Source organism: Rhea pennata, chromosome 15 (genome assembly GCF_028389875.1).
Source record: "Rhea pennata isolate bPtePen1 chromosome 15, bPtePen1.pri, whole genome shotgun sequence".
NCBI lineage: Eukaryota > Metazoa > Chordata > Aves > Rheiformes > Rheidae > Rhea > Rhea pennata.
Genome location: NC_084677.1, coordinates 14820965 through 14839151, shown reverse-complemented (window position 1 = coordinate 14839151; position 18187 = coordinate 14820965). Strand labels below are relative to the sequence as shown.

The window sequence follows — 18187 nt, the reverse complement described above, 5'->3', positions numbered from 1 at the left end:
ATATTTCCTTCTGATTTTTAGAGTTTACCACGGAATCTGCCCATTACCATTATTTCCCAGACCTTTGGGGCTCCTAGCCCAAAAGCCAATGGTCAGGAAGCAGATGACTCCTCCACTTCTGAAGAGTCTCCAGAAGACAACAAATTCTTCTTGCCTGATCAAGCTCGACTCAAGAGAAGAGTGAACCTAAAGGGAATCCAAGTATGTCTTAATACAAGGCCGAAATGGTACAGTTAGGGACTGTTAGAACTAAGAGATATAATGCATGTTGTTGTGTCTCTAAAAATGTTGTGCTATAAACATAGGCATAGGTTTACGTATAATAATGAGCTGTCAGTTATGGCCCTGTGAAGATTTGTATGTTGAGGAGCAGACATAGTCAGGCTTCACTGATCATTTTCTGCCCCTTTTCTCCATTTTATGTATTGCCATTGCTTTTGCTGTTCATTCATATACTTTAAGTATCTTCATTAAATTGATTCTTTGCCTTCTTAATGGTAAGATGGTATAATGCCCAAAGTCCAACACACAAGGAATTTTGAAGACTGAAAATGAAGCACTGGTGGAAAAGCTTATATCAGCTGGAAGGAATAATAGAAAAAAATGGACAAAGTCTAGAGCAATATTAACTGCCTAATTTAGAATTAAATTATGGCAATTTTTTTCTCACTTAAGAGTAAGAGTAGCATGAGTTAGGTCCTTGATTTCATCGACTAGCTGCATTCATTTAGCTATCATCTGGTACTATATTCATGAATTGTAAAAAATATACAGTCTAACATTCAGAGTTTTGCGCTCCTGTTTCCTTACATGTGCATTTGAATTCTCCCTACCCTTCATAACCTTTCTGAGCTTTGACTGTCATTATTACTTATGGCAGTAGAGCTGCATTTTTTTACATTGTACACTCCAAAAAGATGCCTGTTGTATTAACAGCTGCCTGAAACCAGTCCCAAGGCACCCACTTTACCTTTTGTCTTTTTGTTCCCTCAGCAGAATCTGGAAATTGCAATGCATCTGAGCCAGATTTTTAAGGTAGTTAGGTAGCTATCTCCCATTCATTGCAGTGGAATTTAGATACCTAAATATTTTCTAAATTGTGGGTTCTATATTGTAGCATAATGTGAAAAGTGGTGAAAAATATCTGTTTTACAGAGTATGGCAAATATTCTGCATTTGTTTTTTTTTTTTTTTGTTGTTGTTGTTTTTTGTCCTCTTTCTTTTAGATAAATCCAAGAGCTAAATCCCCTGTCAGTATGAGCAAAACATCAGAGTTTCAAGGTCAGAAAGAGTACCCCTGTTCTTATCCCTTTTCTGTTGCTTTGTCTCCTCCACTCCATTTCTTTTGATTGTTTTAACAAACATGCCAGGAAGGGAAATTCTTAACTAAGTCTGAGTCTCTAAAATGGGCAGTTTCTTTCATAGTGAGTAATGTTATAATTTGAAGTAGTCAAGTGTTCTACTGGATTGTCCTTTCTGTCCAAGATACCTTCACAGACACATAACTTATCTCAATGTTCTGTTTCCTCAATTTTCCTTTCAGTTTATACATTTTTTTAAAGGCATTAGAATAATATCTGTATTAAAAGTCATTATATTCTTTTTGTTGTTGGTAAAATCCCTCAAGCTGGGGAGAGGCATCTAATGAGCCCCTTTGCCATTCAATAAAAAGGAATTCCTTTTTATTCTAAAGCAGTGCAAAGGTTGAGGTTTTCTTGACACGCCCATCAGCCAGTTGCCAAATTACCAAATTAGTGAGTGTATACTCATGTTTGAACTTCCTCTAATTCCTCTTATTGATCTAAGACTGTTCTCAAACCGAACATCTCCTTTATTTGTTGTGTGCTACAGCATGCTCACTGTTGTACAAGATATGATGGGAGACATGGTTTCTGTTCCAAGACATTGAATATTAAATAGTATGTTTGTATCAGGGAATGTGCAATCTTAGTCCAAATTGGAGATGCTGAGGAAGTGGAAGCAGAAGTCCACAAAAGCATTCACACTGTGCTACCTGGGGCTTTTGAGAGATCTCAGGCTCCTTAGTCCCTGTTGTAAATCTGCATAATGAGCATAAAAAATGAGCATAATTCTGTGAGCCATTCTTGTTTCAGATTACCAGATCAAGTTGATGAAGTTAAAACATGAATAAGTATAATGGTCTTTATTGTATTTGGTAATTGGTTTTCATAGATCAAATCAAAAATACAGGAGAGGCTGAAAGAGAGAAAGTGGGCAAGAGGCTCTCCAGTGTCGTGAGCATTCCTGTATTTGCTTGGGCAACTGAAGGTGAAGGAGAAGGGGCCAGAGTAGTAAAGCAGAGGGATTCTCCAGTAGAGAATGAGGGAAACATGGTAAATGGAAATGGAAGAGTAGTGCTGTCATTGCAAAACTGAAAGACTATTGAAAATGATCTAACGTAATTTTCTTTTTTGTCTCTTATCTGTGCGTGCAGCAGTTAGAGTACAGGATGAAGACGGGGCTGATACCAGCAATGGCCGCACAGACACTAGTTCCTCTAATCCTGTTTCTATCAGTAACTCCTTCAGCAGCTGTGAAGTCAGCAAAATTGTAAGGAGTGTTCAGATGCCCCTTGCCTGTCTATGACCTTCTCTCCAAATGCAGTTCAGAGCTCTCACAACTCAGTATTAGCACTTCACTAGCATCCCAGCTGTGATCAAATTCAAGGCTGTTGCCAGAGGCTCCCTTAATCCTTTTACCAGCATTGTTTGAACCATGTTATTAACCTTTTCCAAAATCACATAACTGGTTTGTGTTTACTTAAAGATATTTCAAAGGTATTTATGACCTCTTGCTGTCTCTTCATGCTGTTTAACATTTACTGTTGGAAGGAAGAGATATTCTTTAAAAGCTGCTTTGTAATTTATTTTAAGAAGCATTTTCAAAATTCTGTTGGAGATTTCTCACGCCTTTCCAGTCTATAACTAACAGAGTCAGAAAAGGGGTGCAGATCACAGTTGGAAATTTCTGTGTATGATAGCCAAACCATTTCTCCCCTACTTGCTGTATCACCATCATCTCCCAACGCAGATATTCCATTATATCTGTGTGAGCACTGACACAGCAGGACAAGCAGACAGAGAGAATGCTCTTGCAGAGTGTTAATAACAAAGAACAAAACATCTTGCTAGAACACCATGAGAAATGCTGCCCCAGGAAGTTATAATTATACCCAAGAACAGCCAGGGAAGAACTCCCTGCCTCTCATAATAAGCTTAGCTGGTTTTAGGACTATTCTTTGGAATATCTGTTGGATACCTTGATGGATTACACTATCTTCATGGTAGTAAAATCTGGAGTTTACTCTAGATCTCCAAAACTAGTATACTAGTAAGTATACTAGGTTAATTGAGTATATGGAGAGCTGTAATTTTCTTACTCATTCTTTATCCCCCACTGTATATCAGCTGTGCAAAATATACTCCATGCATAAAGGATAAAGTTAAAATTCTTCTGTAAAGCAACTAGTCTTGTGGTCACAGAAGAAAATACTGTGTCAGCACAGAAAGTATGTATATAGCTATGACACTGGACTGTAAGAACATGAATGCTCTTGCATGTAACATTCTGTGAGCCTGGAATCACTTTTTCGTATTGTTAGATGTGCTTCTCAGCACAGAATACCACTAGCAAGTTAACATTTCTGCAGTTTAGAAATGATAGCACACCTAATATGAACATCCTTCTGTCACTGTTGTTTTTTAAAAGCAAACCTTGAGAAATCGCAATGACAGTATCATGTCTACCACTCCGGAGCCGCCAGGAAATGATTCAATAGTCCGCCGTTGCAAAGAAGATGCCCCTCATTGCAGGTAGGCAGCCACGCTGGTGAAATATGGCAAGAACCTGTTGTCCAAGGAGAAGGCAAACAGTGCCTTCTGTGTCTTTGTGTCTATCTCCATTTGGAGGGTTCCTATTAAGCAGTAGGACATTTCTGAGGATTTTAGGGCTGCAGACCTTTATCCTTAATCCTTTCAAAAACACTCAGGAATCTCTGATGATTCAGCTGAGGTGAGTGATAGAGCAATACAATGGCATCATTGCCTTTTCTAGGGTATGTAATAGCCTAGAAACAATAACAATATTGAAATGATCAGGCACCAATGCTATCAGAGAACATGCTGTACCTTTGTAGCCTGATATGGCTCCAATTCCTGCTTTTCAGCTCTGTGCTGCCTGTGTCTCTGTCCCTGTCCTTGTCCCCTTCTCTCAGACCTCCTCCTTCTCCTCAGCACAGTGCCAAAATGGAGCAGAGTTGCTGAGAATCTGTGGGGAGCAGGGTGTCCTGGGGTGAGAGAGGGAGGGGTTTTTGTTGGAGAGCATCAGAGCTCTTTATCTCAGAGATCGTGATGAGAGGAGAGGGATTTATCGCCTCTGTTTCTCCTTCTGCTGCAGCTTCCACTTCTGTTAGGTCATGGCCCTCCTTGCAAATGAATCAGGTCAGCTATGCAAGTTAGTGGCAGGAAGGAGAGAGATCTTGCCTACCTCATCTTCCCCTAAATGGCACTGACCCCTTTTCTAAATGTTTTATAGTATTATGATACTTGAAAATACTATTTTGGTGTTAGTGTCAGTAGCATCAGTGTTTGTATCAAAAGGTCTCAGAAACAGGTATTTCTGATATCAGAATGCACAGAAGATACTAATACACACTAGAAATGGTGTCATAAAAACAAAACACTATCTCTTCATTGCTTTTGGAGGAAAGACTAATAAAGCACAAGTAAACAAATTTAAGAGAGAGCTCTATATGTAGAAGATTTACATCTTTATTAGTGCTTTTCAAATCAAATTCATCTCTAGCAGACTGTCACTTTCACTTCTCTTTCTCTGTGTAAGTATTTTCAAGACAGCTTTCCACGGAGAGCATCCTCAACTAGTTCTTCCTCACAATTTTCTAGGCTGCTGAGGTTTTAGGCAGAGTGATCTATTCTAGTCTCCTTGGAGTTTTCCTGCATTGTCTTCCAAGGCCCTTTTTAACTGTGTATAAATCGTGTTACTTCAAAATGGAAAAAAAGGGTTGTTTTGTTACTGATTTTTATGTTTCATGTTTCAGATTGAAAAACCTTTGCATGCCTGAACATTTAAATATTAGCAGGATATGACAGAAGGCAGTAAAGATTACACAGATATTTTTCATCTTGTGGCCTTCTGTTACTACAGCTCTGACTATGTCCTGTTCCGTATGTTAAGGCATTAGAAGACTGAGAGGTATTGAAATTTAAAAATACAGCTCATATTAGATGCTCTTTCCCCCTGGCAAGGGGAAGGAGAAGGTACACTGGCTTAGCAAGGTGGGAATATAGCCTTATTTTGTTAATAATTGCTAAAGTCAAGTATCTCTAGAACATGCCCAGAAGTGATTTCTCTGTGGTTTGTAACTTTATAATTAGCCTGCTAATTTTTTTTTAAATTTTTTTTTGTGAACATAGTCCAAAATAATTGCTATTTGAATGACACGTTTCAGGTTTCACAGTTCATCTGATTTTGTTTTGTATGGAAAAAAATATGAAATGATAATTTAATACAGTAGGAAAAGGTGTATCCTTTCCTTGCTTATGCACAGTGTAAAAATAGCTGATTCTCCCCAGACTTACTGCAAAAATTCATCCTTCACCTGAAGCCAAATATGCAGAATATCAGCTCCACAGGAGAACTACAAATCATTCTGAATGGGAAAAAACAGCAGTTGTCATTTAAACAGCTTTGCAACTAAAGGACATGCTGTAATCAGTCCCTTCTAGTGATAGTCACTTGGCTGGACATCCCCAATATCCCTTTAAGGGAAAAAAATCGTGCATTTTAACTGTTTTTATAGGCCAACCAATCTAGTCACCTTTAAAAGGAAAGGCTGTAGCTAACTGATGTCAGTGGGAGTTGGACTGGATCCAGAGCTGTGGAAGGAGAGTTTCTGCGTGAAGCTTGGTATACCGTACTGTTCTGTTACTGTAGGTACCCGAGTAGCCGTGTGAGGCACCATTAAGCTGTTACAAAATGCTTCAAGTACTTTAAATCAAGCAGGTAAATTATTCCTTTCCTGCTGCATCTCAGTCATTTTCCTTGCATTCGTTATGTCCATCCTGACATTTTAGATCTATAGTGAAAAAACCCATACTGCAGTATACAGCAGGTGTTACGCAAACATTACATCATTGTATCATAGTGCTGAAGCATGTGCGAGTCACTCAGATGAGACCATCATTCGTCAGCCCCCTTTGCCTTCAGCAAAATCTTCATTCACTCACTGCTGCTAGCATTTCCTTCTTTTGAATCTGCTTGCCCCTTCACCTGCCCCTTCCCATATTGGCTGACACACTGTTTTCCTGTCATCCTCTTACTTCTTCCCTGGGCCCACAAGCATGTCACCATTGCTTGTTGTTTTGCATCTGAGCAGCTGCTTTATCCAGCAGCTCCAGCATCTTTCTTTTTCACAGATTCCTCCTTCAGAACTTATGAAATCTGCTGAAAGGTAGAAAGTGGACAACTTTCTCTCTTTCACTGTCTCATGTTTTATTTTTAATTCCAGCCTGGTTGAAGAGGACAATGACAGCTTTGGATGTGATACTTTGGAGCTAGATGGTAAGCAAGAGTATATCATATATATATGTATATATAGTTCAACTATGTGATGTGTTTTGAATTCAAAACCTGACCGGCCAGGGCCTTGAGCAATCTCCTCAAGCTGGCTACTTTGAGGAGGGGTTGGACTAAACAGTCTCCAGAGTCTTCCAACCTCAGCTGTTCTATGAGAGTGAACAGGTAAGTTTAGTAAGCAAGAGTGGCCTTCCTTGCCGTGGTCTGTGGACATTAACCATTCTTCTGTATTAGGAATTCCCCCATTCAGCTTTGGCTGGGATCAGGTAAACCTTTACTTTCCCCTTTTCTGTCTTTGTCACTCTATCTAGGACTTGTTTTTATTTTTGTTACCTTTTTCAGATGACAGTCATGACAGGCACTCACATGGAGCTCCTTCAGTGCATTCTTCCTCTTCTTCTCATCAGTCAGAAGGCCTGGATGCCTATGACCTTGAGCACGTCAGCTCCATATTTAGAAAGTTCTCTCTGGAAAGGTATTTGAAATGCTGGTTTAACTATTTCAGACTGTGATGGAAGGGAAAGGCTACTATAGTAGAGCTCTCTCATTTATCTGTTGGTTGCTGAAGATATAATGGCAGGAATATCATGTCACAAGTTGTCATTCGACACACATCTCATGATACTATGTTAACTCTTTACTTGTTATGTCTGCAGCAATATAATGTTATTTTGGACCCCTTTCGTAGTCTGTGATCCAGTGAAGGTCCTCTTAGAATTTCAAATCCTTCAGGGCAGATAAAATGTTCTAGAGGTTTACATGTATTCCTGTGATCTTGTTATCTTGCTGCCATAGATGGGATGCTATTGTACATCTGTCATATCAGAGCAGACAGTCTTCTCCAGAATAATCTATTAAGTAATGAGAAAGATTTCTCCTGGAGTCCTTATATTCTAGTGTTCAGTAACATTAAAAGTTCATTTATATGTGTCTCATTTCTCAGGCATACATTTAACTTTGGGTTGGTTGTTAAAAGCTGAGATACTATTACTTCCTTTCATGAAAACAGACCTTTCCGTCCCTCCGTCACATCTGTTGGTCGCATTAGAAACTCCTGCTATACTATCCAGCGCGTCACACTGAACGGAGACAGCCTCAACTCAGAAATTACTCTGGTTGGCGGTAATGACAAAGGGAGCTTTATTAGTTCTGTCAAGATAGGATCACTTGCAGAGAAAGCAGGTCTTCGAGAGGGACACCAACTCCTTCTGGTAAGCACAAAATAATCAACAAACAGTATTAGACATGTGCACCTGCATGCATGCACACTCACTGAAATACTCTGTTTCTTCTTTCATCTTGTATTAATGACAAAGCATATGACTTTTGCAGAAGAAAATCTGATATTGATTATGAAAATATAAGAGAGTAGTATGTGTATTCTGCCAGAATGCACACATCTTTGCACTTTTCAATAGCTCTGAATGGAAGAGATTAGAACTAGAACAACTCCATTTCCTTTAATGCTATCGCTTGTGGTACTGCCCCTTTGAAATGCTAGAGTGAGAGTTGCTCTCGACTTTCTCAGTAGTAGTCTGCCTGAAAGGAGGTTCATGCTACTTAACTTAGCATGACAGCTCCTGCGCTATTCCTCAGAGTGGCTTATTCTGGGACTGGGACAGAAATGCAGCTGCAGTATGAACGGGAAGAAGGGCTGCACAGCTGCATAGCTTTTATCCTATTAAAGAAGGAAATGTTCCACCAATAACATCCCTTCCGCCCATTTCTCGGGGGGGGGGGGCGCGCAGACGGCATTCCTGCACTACTACTTCTGCAGCCTTTTACTGAGAAATCTAGGTTTGTCAAAGACCTGCAATTCTATTGTCTGCTAGTATTCCTAATTGGAGAGAAATTAAATAATCCAAACATACTTGTTATCAGGATGCAAATATCTGAATTGCAGGATCAGGAAAAGACTATCTGCTGCTATAAAAATGTGATATAATTGACTCAGATTAAATCCATACTGGAGAATAATATTTCTTTCATATCTAGTTGGAGGGCTGCATCAAAGGGGAAAATCAGAGTGTTCCCTTGGATACTTGTACAAAGGAAGAAGTTCACTGGACAATTCAGAGGTGCAGTGGTCCAGTAACACTCCAGTATAAATCAAATCATGAAGGTAAGACCAAAAGTGTGGCTCAGGTCTATTACAGGATGTAGTGTGGATGAGAACAACAGGACTAGAATATCTTTGAGAGGGTATTAATTATACTGGTATAAACCTGAAGCAAGTCTACTGATGTTACATATAGCTACTGTATATAACTGCACCAGGTTCTAGCACTGTAACTGAGAGCAAAAATAGTCCATACCATTGTCACTTCAGGAGTATGAAGAACTTACATGGTGGGCCACCAAAAACATGGCTCTCAAAACACAATCAAACTTATTTTTATATACCGTTTTCTATAGTAAAATGTGGCAAGCTGAATCTTTTATCCAGCTGAGGTTTGATTTAGTATTTCCATGCTGGAGTTTCCCTGTTTATTACCTTTGTGGCTTTATCTTTAGCAGCTGGAGTTCATACATGGTGAACAGAATTTGGTTTTACTGTTCCTGGCTTGTAATGTTAATGTTATGGATCAAAAATGACACTCCAAAAGCCATTTCTTACTGATACAGATTTTTAAGGCTGGTTATAGAATTCCAGCTGCACAGATCACACAGGAAGTGATGTCTTTGATTTTTTTTTTTTTTTTTTTTTTTTTTTTTTTTTTTTTTGGTGTTTTCAGATGTAGAAAATAATATTGCAAGTGTTTTTGGAGCACCACTTTGCTGCAGGTAGAATGTGTTATATAGATTGTGGGAATGCCAGTTAGAGCTAATAGTAAAGCAAATAGCTTGTCAATAAAATAAGTGATAGATCTCAAGCTGTATTTATATGATGGAGCTCTAGCTGCATCTGCATCTTTACTGAGAAGTTTTCTGGTTTATATTTCATCTATGTGAAGCATTAAAATTGGGGTTACCTAAATGTATTACTATAAGGGAATCTTTCTTACAGACTCTGATACTTGCAGCATGACCTGTTCCTAAAGCAATGCCCCATTAGTGTCTCAAGCTGCAGACCCATAACCTTTTGTAACTATTCTAAGTAGCATTTTAGAAGTATAGACTGTTTCTTGAGGGAGCCTCAGAATTTCTATGCCATGTACTTCTCCCATAGGACTCCCGGGAATGCAGAAATACTAAGGTTTTGACTACTGGTTGATCATTTTTGGCCTCTTCTTTTATTACTACAGGTTACCGGAAACTGCTGTCAGAACTGGAAGAAGGGCTTATCACATCAGGGGATTCATTTCATATCCGCTTGAATCTGAACATCTCGAGCCAACTGGACTGCTGTTCCCTGTCAGTGAAATGTGATGAGATTGTACATATTCTTGACACCATGTATCAGGGGAAGTATGAGTGGTTGTGTGCCAGAGTTGATCCTTTCACAGACAGGGATCTGGAAACAGGGACTATTCCCAGCTACAGCAGGTGAGTGTAATGCAGAGTGACCATGAGTGGAAGTAGTGGTTCTGGAAACAAGAAAACTAACTGCTATGACTGCAGATATTACCTGAAAGAATAATGTGGGTTTCTCAGAAAGCAGAACAGGAAAACATGCTATGGAGATTCTTTACTCCTTAACTGCATGGCAGTCCTGCTCACTATTTTGTTTCTCTTTACTATGCGATTCAGTCGGTCCTCACTGCTATTTCTATTTAATCTTTTCCGTGGACACAGACCCATCACAGTCCAACCATCTTCCAAGTGGGTTCAAATTGATCTCTGTGATTCCTTTCTTTCTTTCAGAGCCCAGCAACTTCTTTTGGTGAAACTGCAGCGGTTGATGCACAGAGGAAGCAGGGATGAGACAGAAAGCTCATATAATACCCTTCGGGCACTCCGGGTAAGAACCTATAAACAAGGTCATTTTACCATCTGTGACTCAATTGCTACTTGTCGTTCATTATATTAATTTTACACGAAATTCCTGTTTACTCTCTTCGTAGGTTTTGATTGTTCCAGGCAATGGGTGTCTTATGTTTGCTTTAAATAATATTGCCCCCAGCAATGGACCTAGCTCCAGCAAATTATTAACCCTTCCTGCTATGAGGGAGTACACTTTAAAAGTCTAATATCCACTCTGCGTGGTGTTAATCCCTTCATTCTCTGCCTGTGAGCCTCTAACGCATGTTCACATCTACATGAGGAAGAAGCTGTGTCCTTGTGTTCTTTCTCTCCTACTGTGAACAAGCAGCTAATCCACAGAGCTATCATTGTCCCATATTAGAAATATCTGTCTCCTCCAAACTACATGCTATGCAGAGAAGTGGGATTATCAAGTCTTAATGCACAACAGCCCTGCCAATTTCTCCTTTTCCCTCAGTAAAAGTGGTTTGATTTTCTGTTCTTTAGCCCCAAGAATTCCATGTCTGTGCAATCAAAAACTAGCTTACTGATATATCAGTTACCATACATTCTTTCTGGAACTCTTAATAGCCTTTGGGACCACAGACAAATATGCTTCCAGCATTGCAGAGACACTGTAGCCACTGCTTGTATTTGATCTCAATCGAGGTTAAGTGTCGTGCAGTCCTCCTGCACTCCAGTCCTCACTGATCAAAGGGATGGGGATCGCTGGCAGAGACGCTAGTGAAAGCCAAAGCTTTGCCTGCAATTTCTCAATGCAGAAACTACCTTTCATAAACTCTGGAGTGCCATCTCCTATGAAGAAAGGGTTGTGAAAGAACAGTAGCAGAAGCAATGTTTCTCAGTATAGGCAGTGTTGTGGTTACGGTTTGCTTCAAATATTGTGGAATGCATTATTTGGGGTAGTTGTTAATCAGTTACTATCCCTGTTATTGGAAATACCAGATACCTGTTTTCGCTTGTTCTGTTTTCGCTTGTTCTATTTCTTGGATGTTATAATTTAAAAAACGAGAGAGAGAGAGAAAGAAAAATTCTTGTTATTTTTTTACTAGAATACACTGCAGCCAGAGGAGCCTGCCCCACTGAACGATCCAAAAACTAGCCCTCGTCTGTCCCGAGCAAGCTTTCTTTTGGGCCAAATCTTACAGGTAATAAAGTTCAAATCCTCAGTGAGGTGACTAGAATAGTAGATCTGAATAGTAGATATTCTCAGGCTATCATAATCTCCTCGGAAACTTCACCTCAGGTATAGAGGCTATATGAGGATTTCTTCCTGTCAAAAAGAGATTTAATATATGAAGAAGAGCAATAGGTTGTGTTTTCTAGCTGCTCTTGAGAATGTTTGTTTTTAAGTGCATTCTTTTCATTAATAATATAACCTTGATGAATCAAACATGTCTCCCATCACATATTTTGTCTGAACCATAAGGAGAAATGCATTTGGCTAGGCCAAATCCCCAAGTGTCTGTGATGTGAGCTTCCATCAGAAAATAGTACTTTAATTGTAGGTCAGTGACTCTGAATGCTACAGAGTGTGTGGGGGTGAAGGATAAAAGACATGTGAAGGAAGATGGTTGTGAAGGTTAGCAAACATACAGGAGGAGGAATTAATGTTTGGATAGAGGAATAGCTGGGTGGATGGGGAATGAAAGCATGAAGCATTTCTCTCAGTGCAAAAATCTGCCATTAAGGAGGTTTTGAGTCTCAGTGGTACAGTAAAGAAGGGGCAGAGCTCTGGGTATAATCTGTAAAACTGTTGCTCTGCTATTCCGAGTGAGTATGTTGCTCTGTTGTGGATACATCAGTGCTTGTACTGTTGATGCCAGAGCTCTGCGAAGAGGAACATACTGCTTAAGAGCAGAGAACAAAATAAAAACTCCCAAAGGGGATTAACAAAGGCTCTGAATCAGATCTATGATATTTAAAGAGCCTGAGAATTCAGTCAACAGCTCCATGAAGTCTTGTCTTTGATAGACACAGGTAATTTGGATCTTGTAGATAACAAGTGTGGGCTGACGGATACAAAGAGAATAAATAATGTAAGGAATGAGGGTCAAATTTCTTTGTTCGCCTTTTCAGTTTGTCAGCAGGTCTGAAAATAAATATAAGCGCATGAATAGCAATGAGCGAGTCCGTATCGTCACTGGCTGGCCCTCTGGTCTGGCACGAACCTCCTCTGAAGCAAAAAAGCTCTTGCCTGATAAACTAGAAGGTATGGATGTAAAATAATAATAGCTCTTATGCACCTGCACTGATATAAAGGCCGCTGCATGGCTGTGAAGAAATCGTCAGTCTTTCCTATCTCTGACTTCTGTGTTCCACTCTGTACAAATATTAGTCAATGTTTGTGACCAAAACAGTGATTTTGCTGGAAGTGCTTGGAGCACCAGGCCTTCATGAACAAGTTCATGATACTGAACCTTTGTATTTGGTTGGCAACTCTTCCTAGGTTCTCTCTTGTTCTTCCTCCAAAAAGGTTTAACTCAAAGTAAGTTAAGCTAATAAGCAGGAAGATTCAAGCAAGTGGCATGTTAAACTATGAAATAATCTCTCGAAAGCAAAAGGCACTTGAATTACTTAGTATTAGGTTGGACATCATACTACTGTGTGTATGGTAAAGGCAACCCTGGCATTAGAGAAGGAAGGACCATTCTGACTAACCATGTCAGTTCTTATTAAAATGTATATATTTCTCCTGTCTCTTTCTCCAAATAATGTTGGAGAGGAAACCAGAGTACAAACCTCCTGTTCTTTACTCAGATTTGGATTCCGAAAGCGAAATCAATAAGAGCCTCAGTCTGATCCCTTATAGCTTGGTGCGACCAATCCACTGTGAGCGCAGGCGCCCCGTACTCTTCACCCCCACCATGCTTGCCAAGACCTTGGTACAGAAACTCCTCAACTCTGGAGGTGCCCTGGAATTCAACATGTGCAAACCAGGTAATGACACAAAAGACGATCATGACTGTTAAACACAAATATACAGATGCACACACACATACGGGCATGCACAGTTGATAGCTCTCTTCATAACACATCAGAGTGAAGTGTAGCTATAAATCCTAGTTTTTAAGAATATTTGAGATATTCTGAATGTTTTTGAAACAGCCAGTACACATCATTGAGGTTCTGTGTGTGAATATTATCCTTGAGTATGCTGTGTGATTGCTAGGTTGCTCCTCAGAGACTGGAATACTGCGAGTGCTTTTCCTGTTTGCATACTGCATATCTAGGCAATGTGAAGTTTTGATTAATTTGTGTCTAGTATTTGCTATTATGAGAAATATCTTCCCTAGAGCAACTCTAGGTTTCTATCTAGTCCAAGGCTGTGAAGATTGTGCATTTGATGTACTCCAAAGACTGATTTTCTTCTTTGCTAAGTATTTATTATTAAAGCAATATGCAGTACTGTGATTGCTGTAGGGCAGGATTGTATACAGCACAGCATTAAACACAGCTGACATTTTGCTTTTACACTTCTATTCAATACCCACTGCATAGTACACAGTCTTACAGTTACCCAGACAAACTGGAAAGTTAAGTATTATAATAAATATCCTCTGTCTTGCAGCATAAAAGCTTTGATGCAGAGCTGAAACTCACAAGGGTACCAGTATCACACATTGCAACCTAAGCCAAATTTTCTGAAAGTTTAAGCAGAAATGTTGGAACACTAAGTCCATGTTTTAGGAACCTATACCAAAGTAACCTTTTTATTAGCACTTCTCAGCATCTTCCAGCCCTGAAATGTTACTATGTAATATTAGGTGCAGAACTAGTATTTACTGCTTTAATATGATGCCTTGATAGTGTTGTGGTAATTGCCCAAGGACTTGCTGATGCAGGATATAGCTGAGATACTCAGCTGTGATCAGATTAAAGTTTAATTGAATTAAATGGAAGAAATGAGGCAGCTGTTAGAAAGACAATTCATTGCTGATCCTCTTTCCCATCCTTACATCCTACTGGAAGTATTACTGGGTAGTTTCTTAGGTGTATTATTGTTGTAATTTTGACCTTGTCCTCATCTACTTCTCTTTCCAGATATTGTAACAAAGGAAGAGTTCTTACGGAAGCAAAGGACAGAGACTATCATCTTCAGCAGAGAAAAGAATCTGAACACATATGAATGTATTGTACCTGCCAATATTGAGGCTGTCACTGCCAAGGTGCTTAGAGTATTCTGTATCTCTTCAATAAGTTGTCTGTGAATCTGTCTGCAATGTGTGTATCTTCTTGAATAAGAGAAAGACCAATTTACAGATGCATGTTCTCCCCCTTGTCTGCATTCAATCTCAGATTTCTATTTATTCCTCCAAATAGCTTTGATCTGTGCTCTTGCTTTTCCTTCCTTTTTCATCCTCAGCCATATTCTTGCTCATTCCCTGCGATGACCCACATTGATACAGTAAAATATCCTTTCATTTTCTATGCTCTGTCTCTTATTCAGTTCCTTTTCATTTTATAAGTATATATAAATGTGTGTGAGACTAAGAGGTACAAGGACCTAGACAAAAGGGAGGATAGCCTGAAACACAGACATGGAGGTGTACAGTACAAAGATAACAATGTCAAAGACAGAAATCTCATCTCAAGTAGAGTAAATTTGATGCACAGCATGGAGAAAAGGAGAATTCAAGTGATGTTTTTTGGCAAGTAGCTGTAGTCGATGTTCTCTCTGAACAAAGAGCGAGTATGTGTGTTTGTGTATATACATAAAACTTGTATTTTATCATAGTCTTTATCTTTAAATCGAATCATTTGTATTTGAACCTTTCTAGAAAGCCATTAAACTTAGCCTTTATTTGACTGACTGATTGTAAACTGGTAGGAGGAGTTTAGAATTTAAATGTATATTTGATTAAAAGGTTTTAAACCCAGGCAGTGGTAAATGGAGAACTATTCACTTGACCCCACGAGGTATGGATACCTTTATCCCAAGATTCCACAGCTGTGAATGTTCCTTTGTGACACTGTTATGACTTTGTTTTCAGAATAAGCATTGTCTGCTGGAAGCTGGAATAAGCTGCACGAAGGATTTAATCAAAGCCAAGATATATCCTATTGTTCTCTTTATCAGAGTCTCAGAGAAAAACATCAAGAGGTTCAGGTAACATATCAAGTCTTTTGCATATTTGATATTCTGTCTTATTTGGTGAATAATTCTAGAGTCCACTGAGAGAAATACAGAACCTGAGAGAAATACAGAACCTCTTCTCTCTCCATCTGGTGCTTTTACGTGCACTCTTTCCTCCCATGATTCCTCCCTGAAATCTTGTAACAGGAAAAAGTAGGATTTTCCCCAAATCTAGTACTCTTTTGCTGTCCCTGACAGCAATGAATTTTGTGGGAGGATAAGACTGGGCATGGAGGAAGTCAAATATTCTTCAGTATTTCCATAGCATTTCCTGTGGTAATGTAGCTGGAAAAGAAAAGTTCATAAACACATTCTCCCTGTGTTCTGTCCTCTTAAATTTTATCCCTAGAGCCAGTACTGGGGGACAGGGGAAGATAGCTGGAGTAGCTGCATTCCCTACTGCTTTTATTGCTTGTGCATGATCAGCAGAAAATAAATTCTTGATGGGACAGCTGGACCTCTGAGAGTCATTTAAAATTTAAGCCATTTATTTTTGGTCCAATCATTTGATGCAGGAAATTATTGCCAAAGCCGGAGACCGAAGATGAGTTTTTACGTATGTGCCGTCTGAAGGAGAAAGAACTGGAAGCACTGCCATGTCTTTATGCCTCTATAGAGGCAGATGCATGGAGCAGTATTGAAGATCTTATCCGAACAATAAAAGACAAGATTGGAGAAGAGCAGCGTAAAACCATCTGGATAGATGAAGATCAGCTGTAAAGAACAATAAATAAAATGGAGCTCTATGGTTACTTAAGGACATACCAAAGTGGAGCTGGGGCTTTCAGAATTCTCTGATTCAGTTCCCAGTGCTCCTGTTTCACCCTCGCTGGCTGAGGACTCTTCCTGCTGGCAGAACACATGCGTGGAATGGAATTGGAGCTGTGTTTAATAGTGAATGTCTCAGATGCTAGGGAGGTAGGACGTGGATCAGAACACTGCCATCTCTATTACTTCTGACCTCCCAGTATCTCTTCAGGGACAGCAGCTGTATGGCATGTGAGAAGGACAAAGATCTTGAGTGGGAGCTTGGGGTAATTTATTATGTTAAAATATGGACTGCATTTGCCTCATTTAACACTGCTGATGAGACCAGATAAGTGGAATCTAGGAGAAATATGGAATGAGGATTGGACTAAAGGATATGAAAAGTGAGATGTGCCCCACACCCAGTCTAGAGGTGATAGTCTGAATATATTCAATTAAGGAAGCTGAAGGCTGTTTGGTAGCAATTAAAACACTACCAGTGATGGCCTTAGCAGCTCCGTAATCCTGTTTTGACATGACCATTTAATCAGGAGGGAAGAAAATAATTAAATAACTATTATTTCTGGCATTAGTTAAAATGACGGTTTTCCCTTCGCTTCTAAATCTGAGTTTTATTTAACGTTTTTACAGGTGTTCTTTGTAGTCCTGGCACTTACAGCAAAGTAGACTCCAAAGTCCCCATGGTACATCACATCTTTCCAAGTCTGCTGATGTTTCATTTAGTTTATCTCAGCCTCTGTATTGTATTTTTATGCATCTCCGTTTTTAACATTTTTTATTCAAGGAAAATACTATGGTGCCTTCTCTAGACAAAAGGTTTCTCTGTTTCTCCACTGAAATCTGTATTCCTCTACAACATCATCGCCTGCCAACATGCCTGCTCTCAACAGGAGGGATAGTTCTGAGAAGAGGAAAACCAGAATTTCATAAGCCAGTAATAGCTATGAGCCACTCAGTCCTTGACCTCTCTGCTATGACTGACAGCAAAGAGACCGGTGAGCATCACACTGTGCTGTGGCAAATAGGGTAACATTTTCAAAGTTTGTACATGACTTGGAAGACCACACCCCATTTTCAAAAGTATTTCAGTCCCTAGAGTTTAAGTTTCACTGATAATTAGTGGAAATTGGACTCCTAAATCTCCTAGGGCTTTAAAAAATTTTCCTCTATACAGCCAAATTAATTCAATAAGAATGATTGGATAATAATGACTTGCACAACTGCTGATCTGAAATGCAATAAAGTCTGGCCTACAGATGAAAAGTTGTACATACCATTATCCTTGAGTCCTTCATTTCCTGCCATTAGAAGATGCCTACCTTCTAAGACAAATTTTATGACAAATTTGTCTTTGCTTCTGTGTTCATTCTAAGCCCCTCACCTTTGGGCCAGCATGCAGCAGCTGGTAGTAGAAAGACAGAATCCAAGCTAAACATCTGGACTGATTGCCCTCACTAGATGAGATGCTACATTGTCCTTGAGACGAGTTTCTGATATTGTGGATGTCTCTCAGGTGGATTCAGTCTATTCATGTTGGTTTGTGTGGCTGTGCTTTTTTGCTCTTTTACTTTCATGCACATCATTTTATAACTAATGGTACCTTCTAGAAATCATTTATGTCATTTTACATCTAAACTTCCTGCTGCTGTTTCTCACATTATTGTTTGAAAGACTGTTCATAGCTAGTGCTTCTCAGAGAATAGCAGTCTACCTGCCCCATGCCATCTGCTAGGACTCTGCAAG

General features: G+C 39.4%; 1 protein-coding gene across 1 annotated transcript in view; it reads left to right on the top strand.

The window, feature by feature from the left end:
- CARD11 (caspase recruitment domain family member 11) overlaps window positions 1–17707 on the top strand; it is a 61802-nt gene extending 44095 nt beyond the window's left edge. The window contains 16 exon segments of the mRNA XM_062588625.1: window positions 22–201; window positions 1227–1281; window positions 2456–2571; window positions 3730–3833; window positions 6548–6600; window positions 6958–7090; window positions 7625–7826; window positions 8611–8737; window positions 9861–10101; window positions 10420–10516; window positions 11592–11687; window positions 12619–12751; window positions 13300–13479; window positions 14584–14708; window positions 15534–15649; window positions 16192–17707. Of these exon segments, the coding sequence (XP_062444609.1) occupies window positions 22–201; window positions 1227–1281; window positions 2456–2571; window positions 3730–3833; window positions 6548–6600; window positions 6958–7090; window positions 7625–7826; window positions 8611–8737; window positions 9861–10101; window positions 10420–10516; window positions 11592–11687; window positions 12619–12751; window positions 13300–13479; window positions 14584–14708; window positions 15534–15649; window positions 16192–16396 (2163 nt within the window). The 3' untranslated portion in view covers window positions 16397–17707.
- Window positions 17708–18187: the final 480 nt, after the last annotated feature.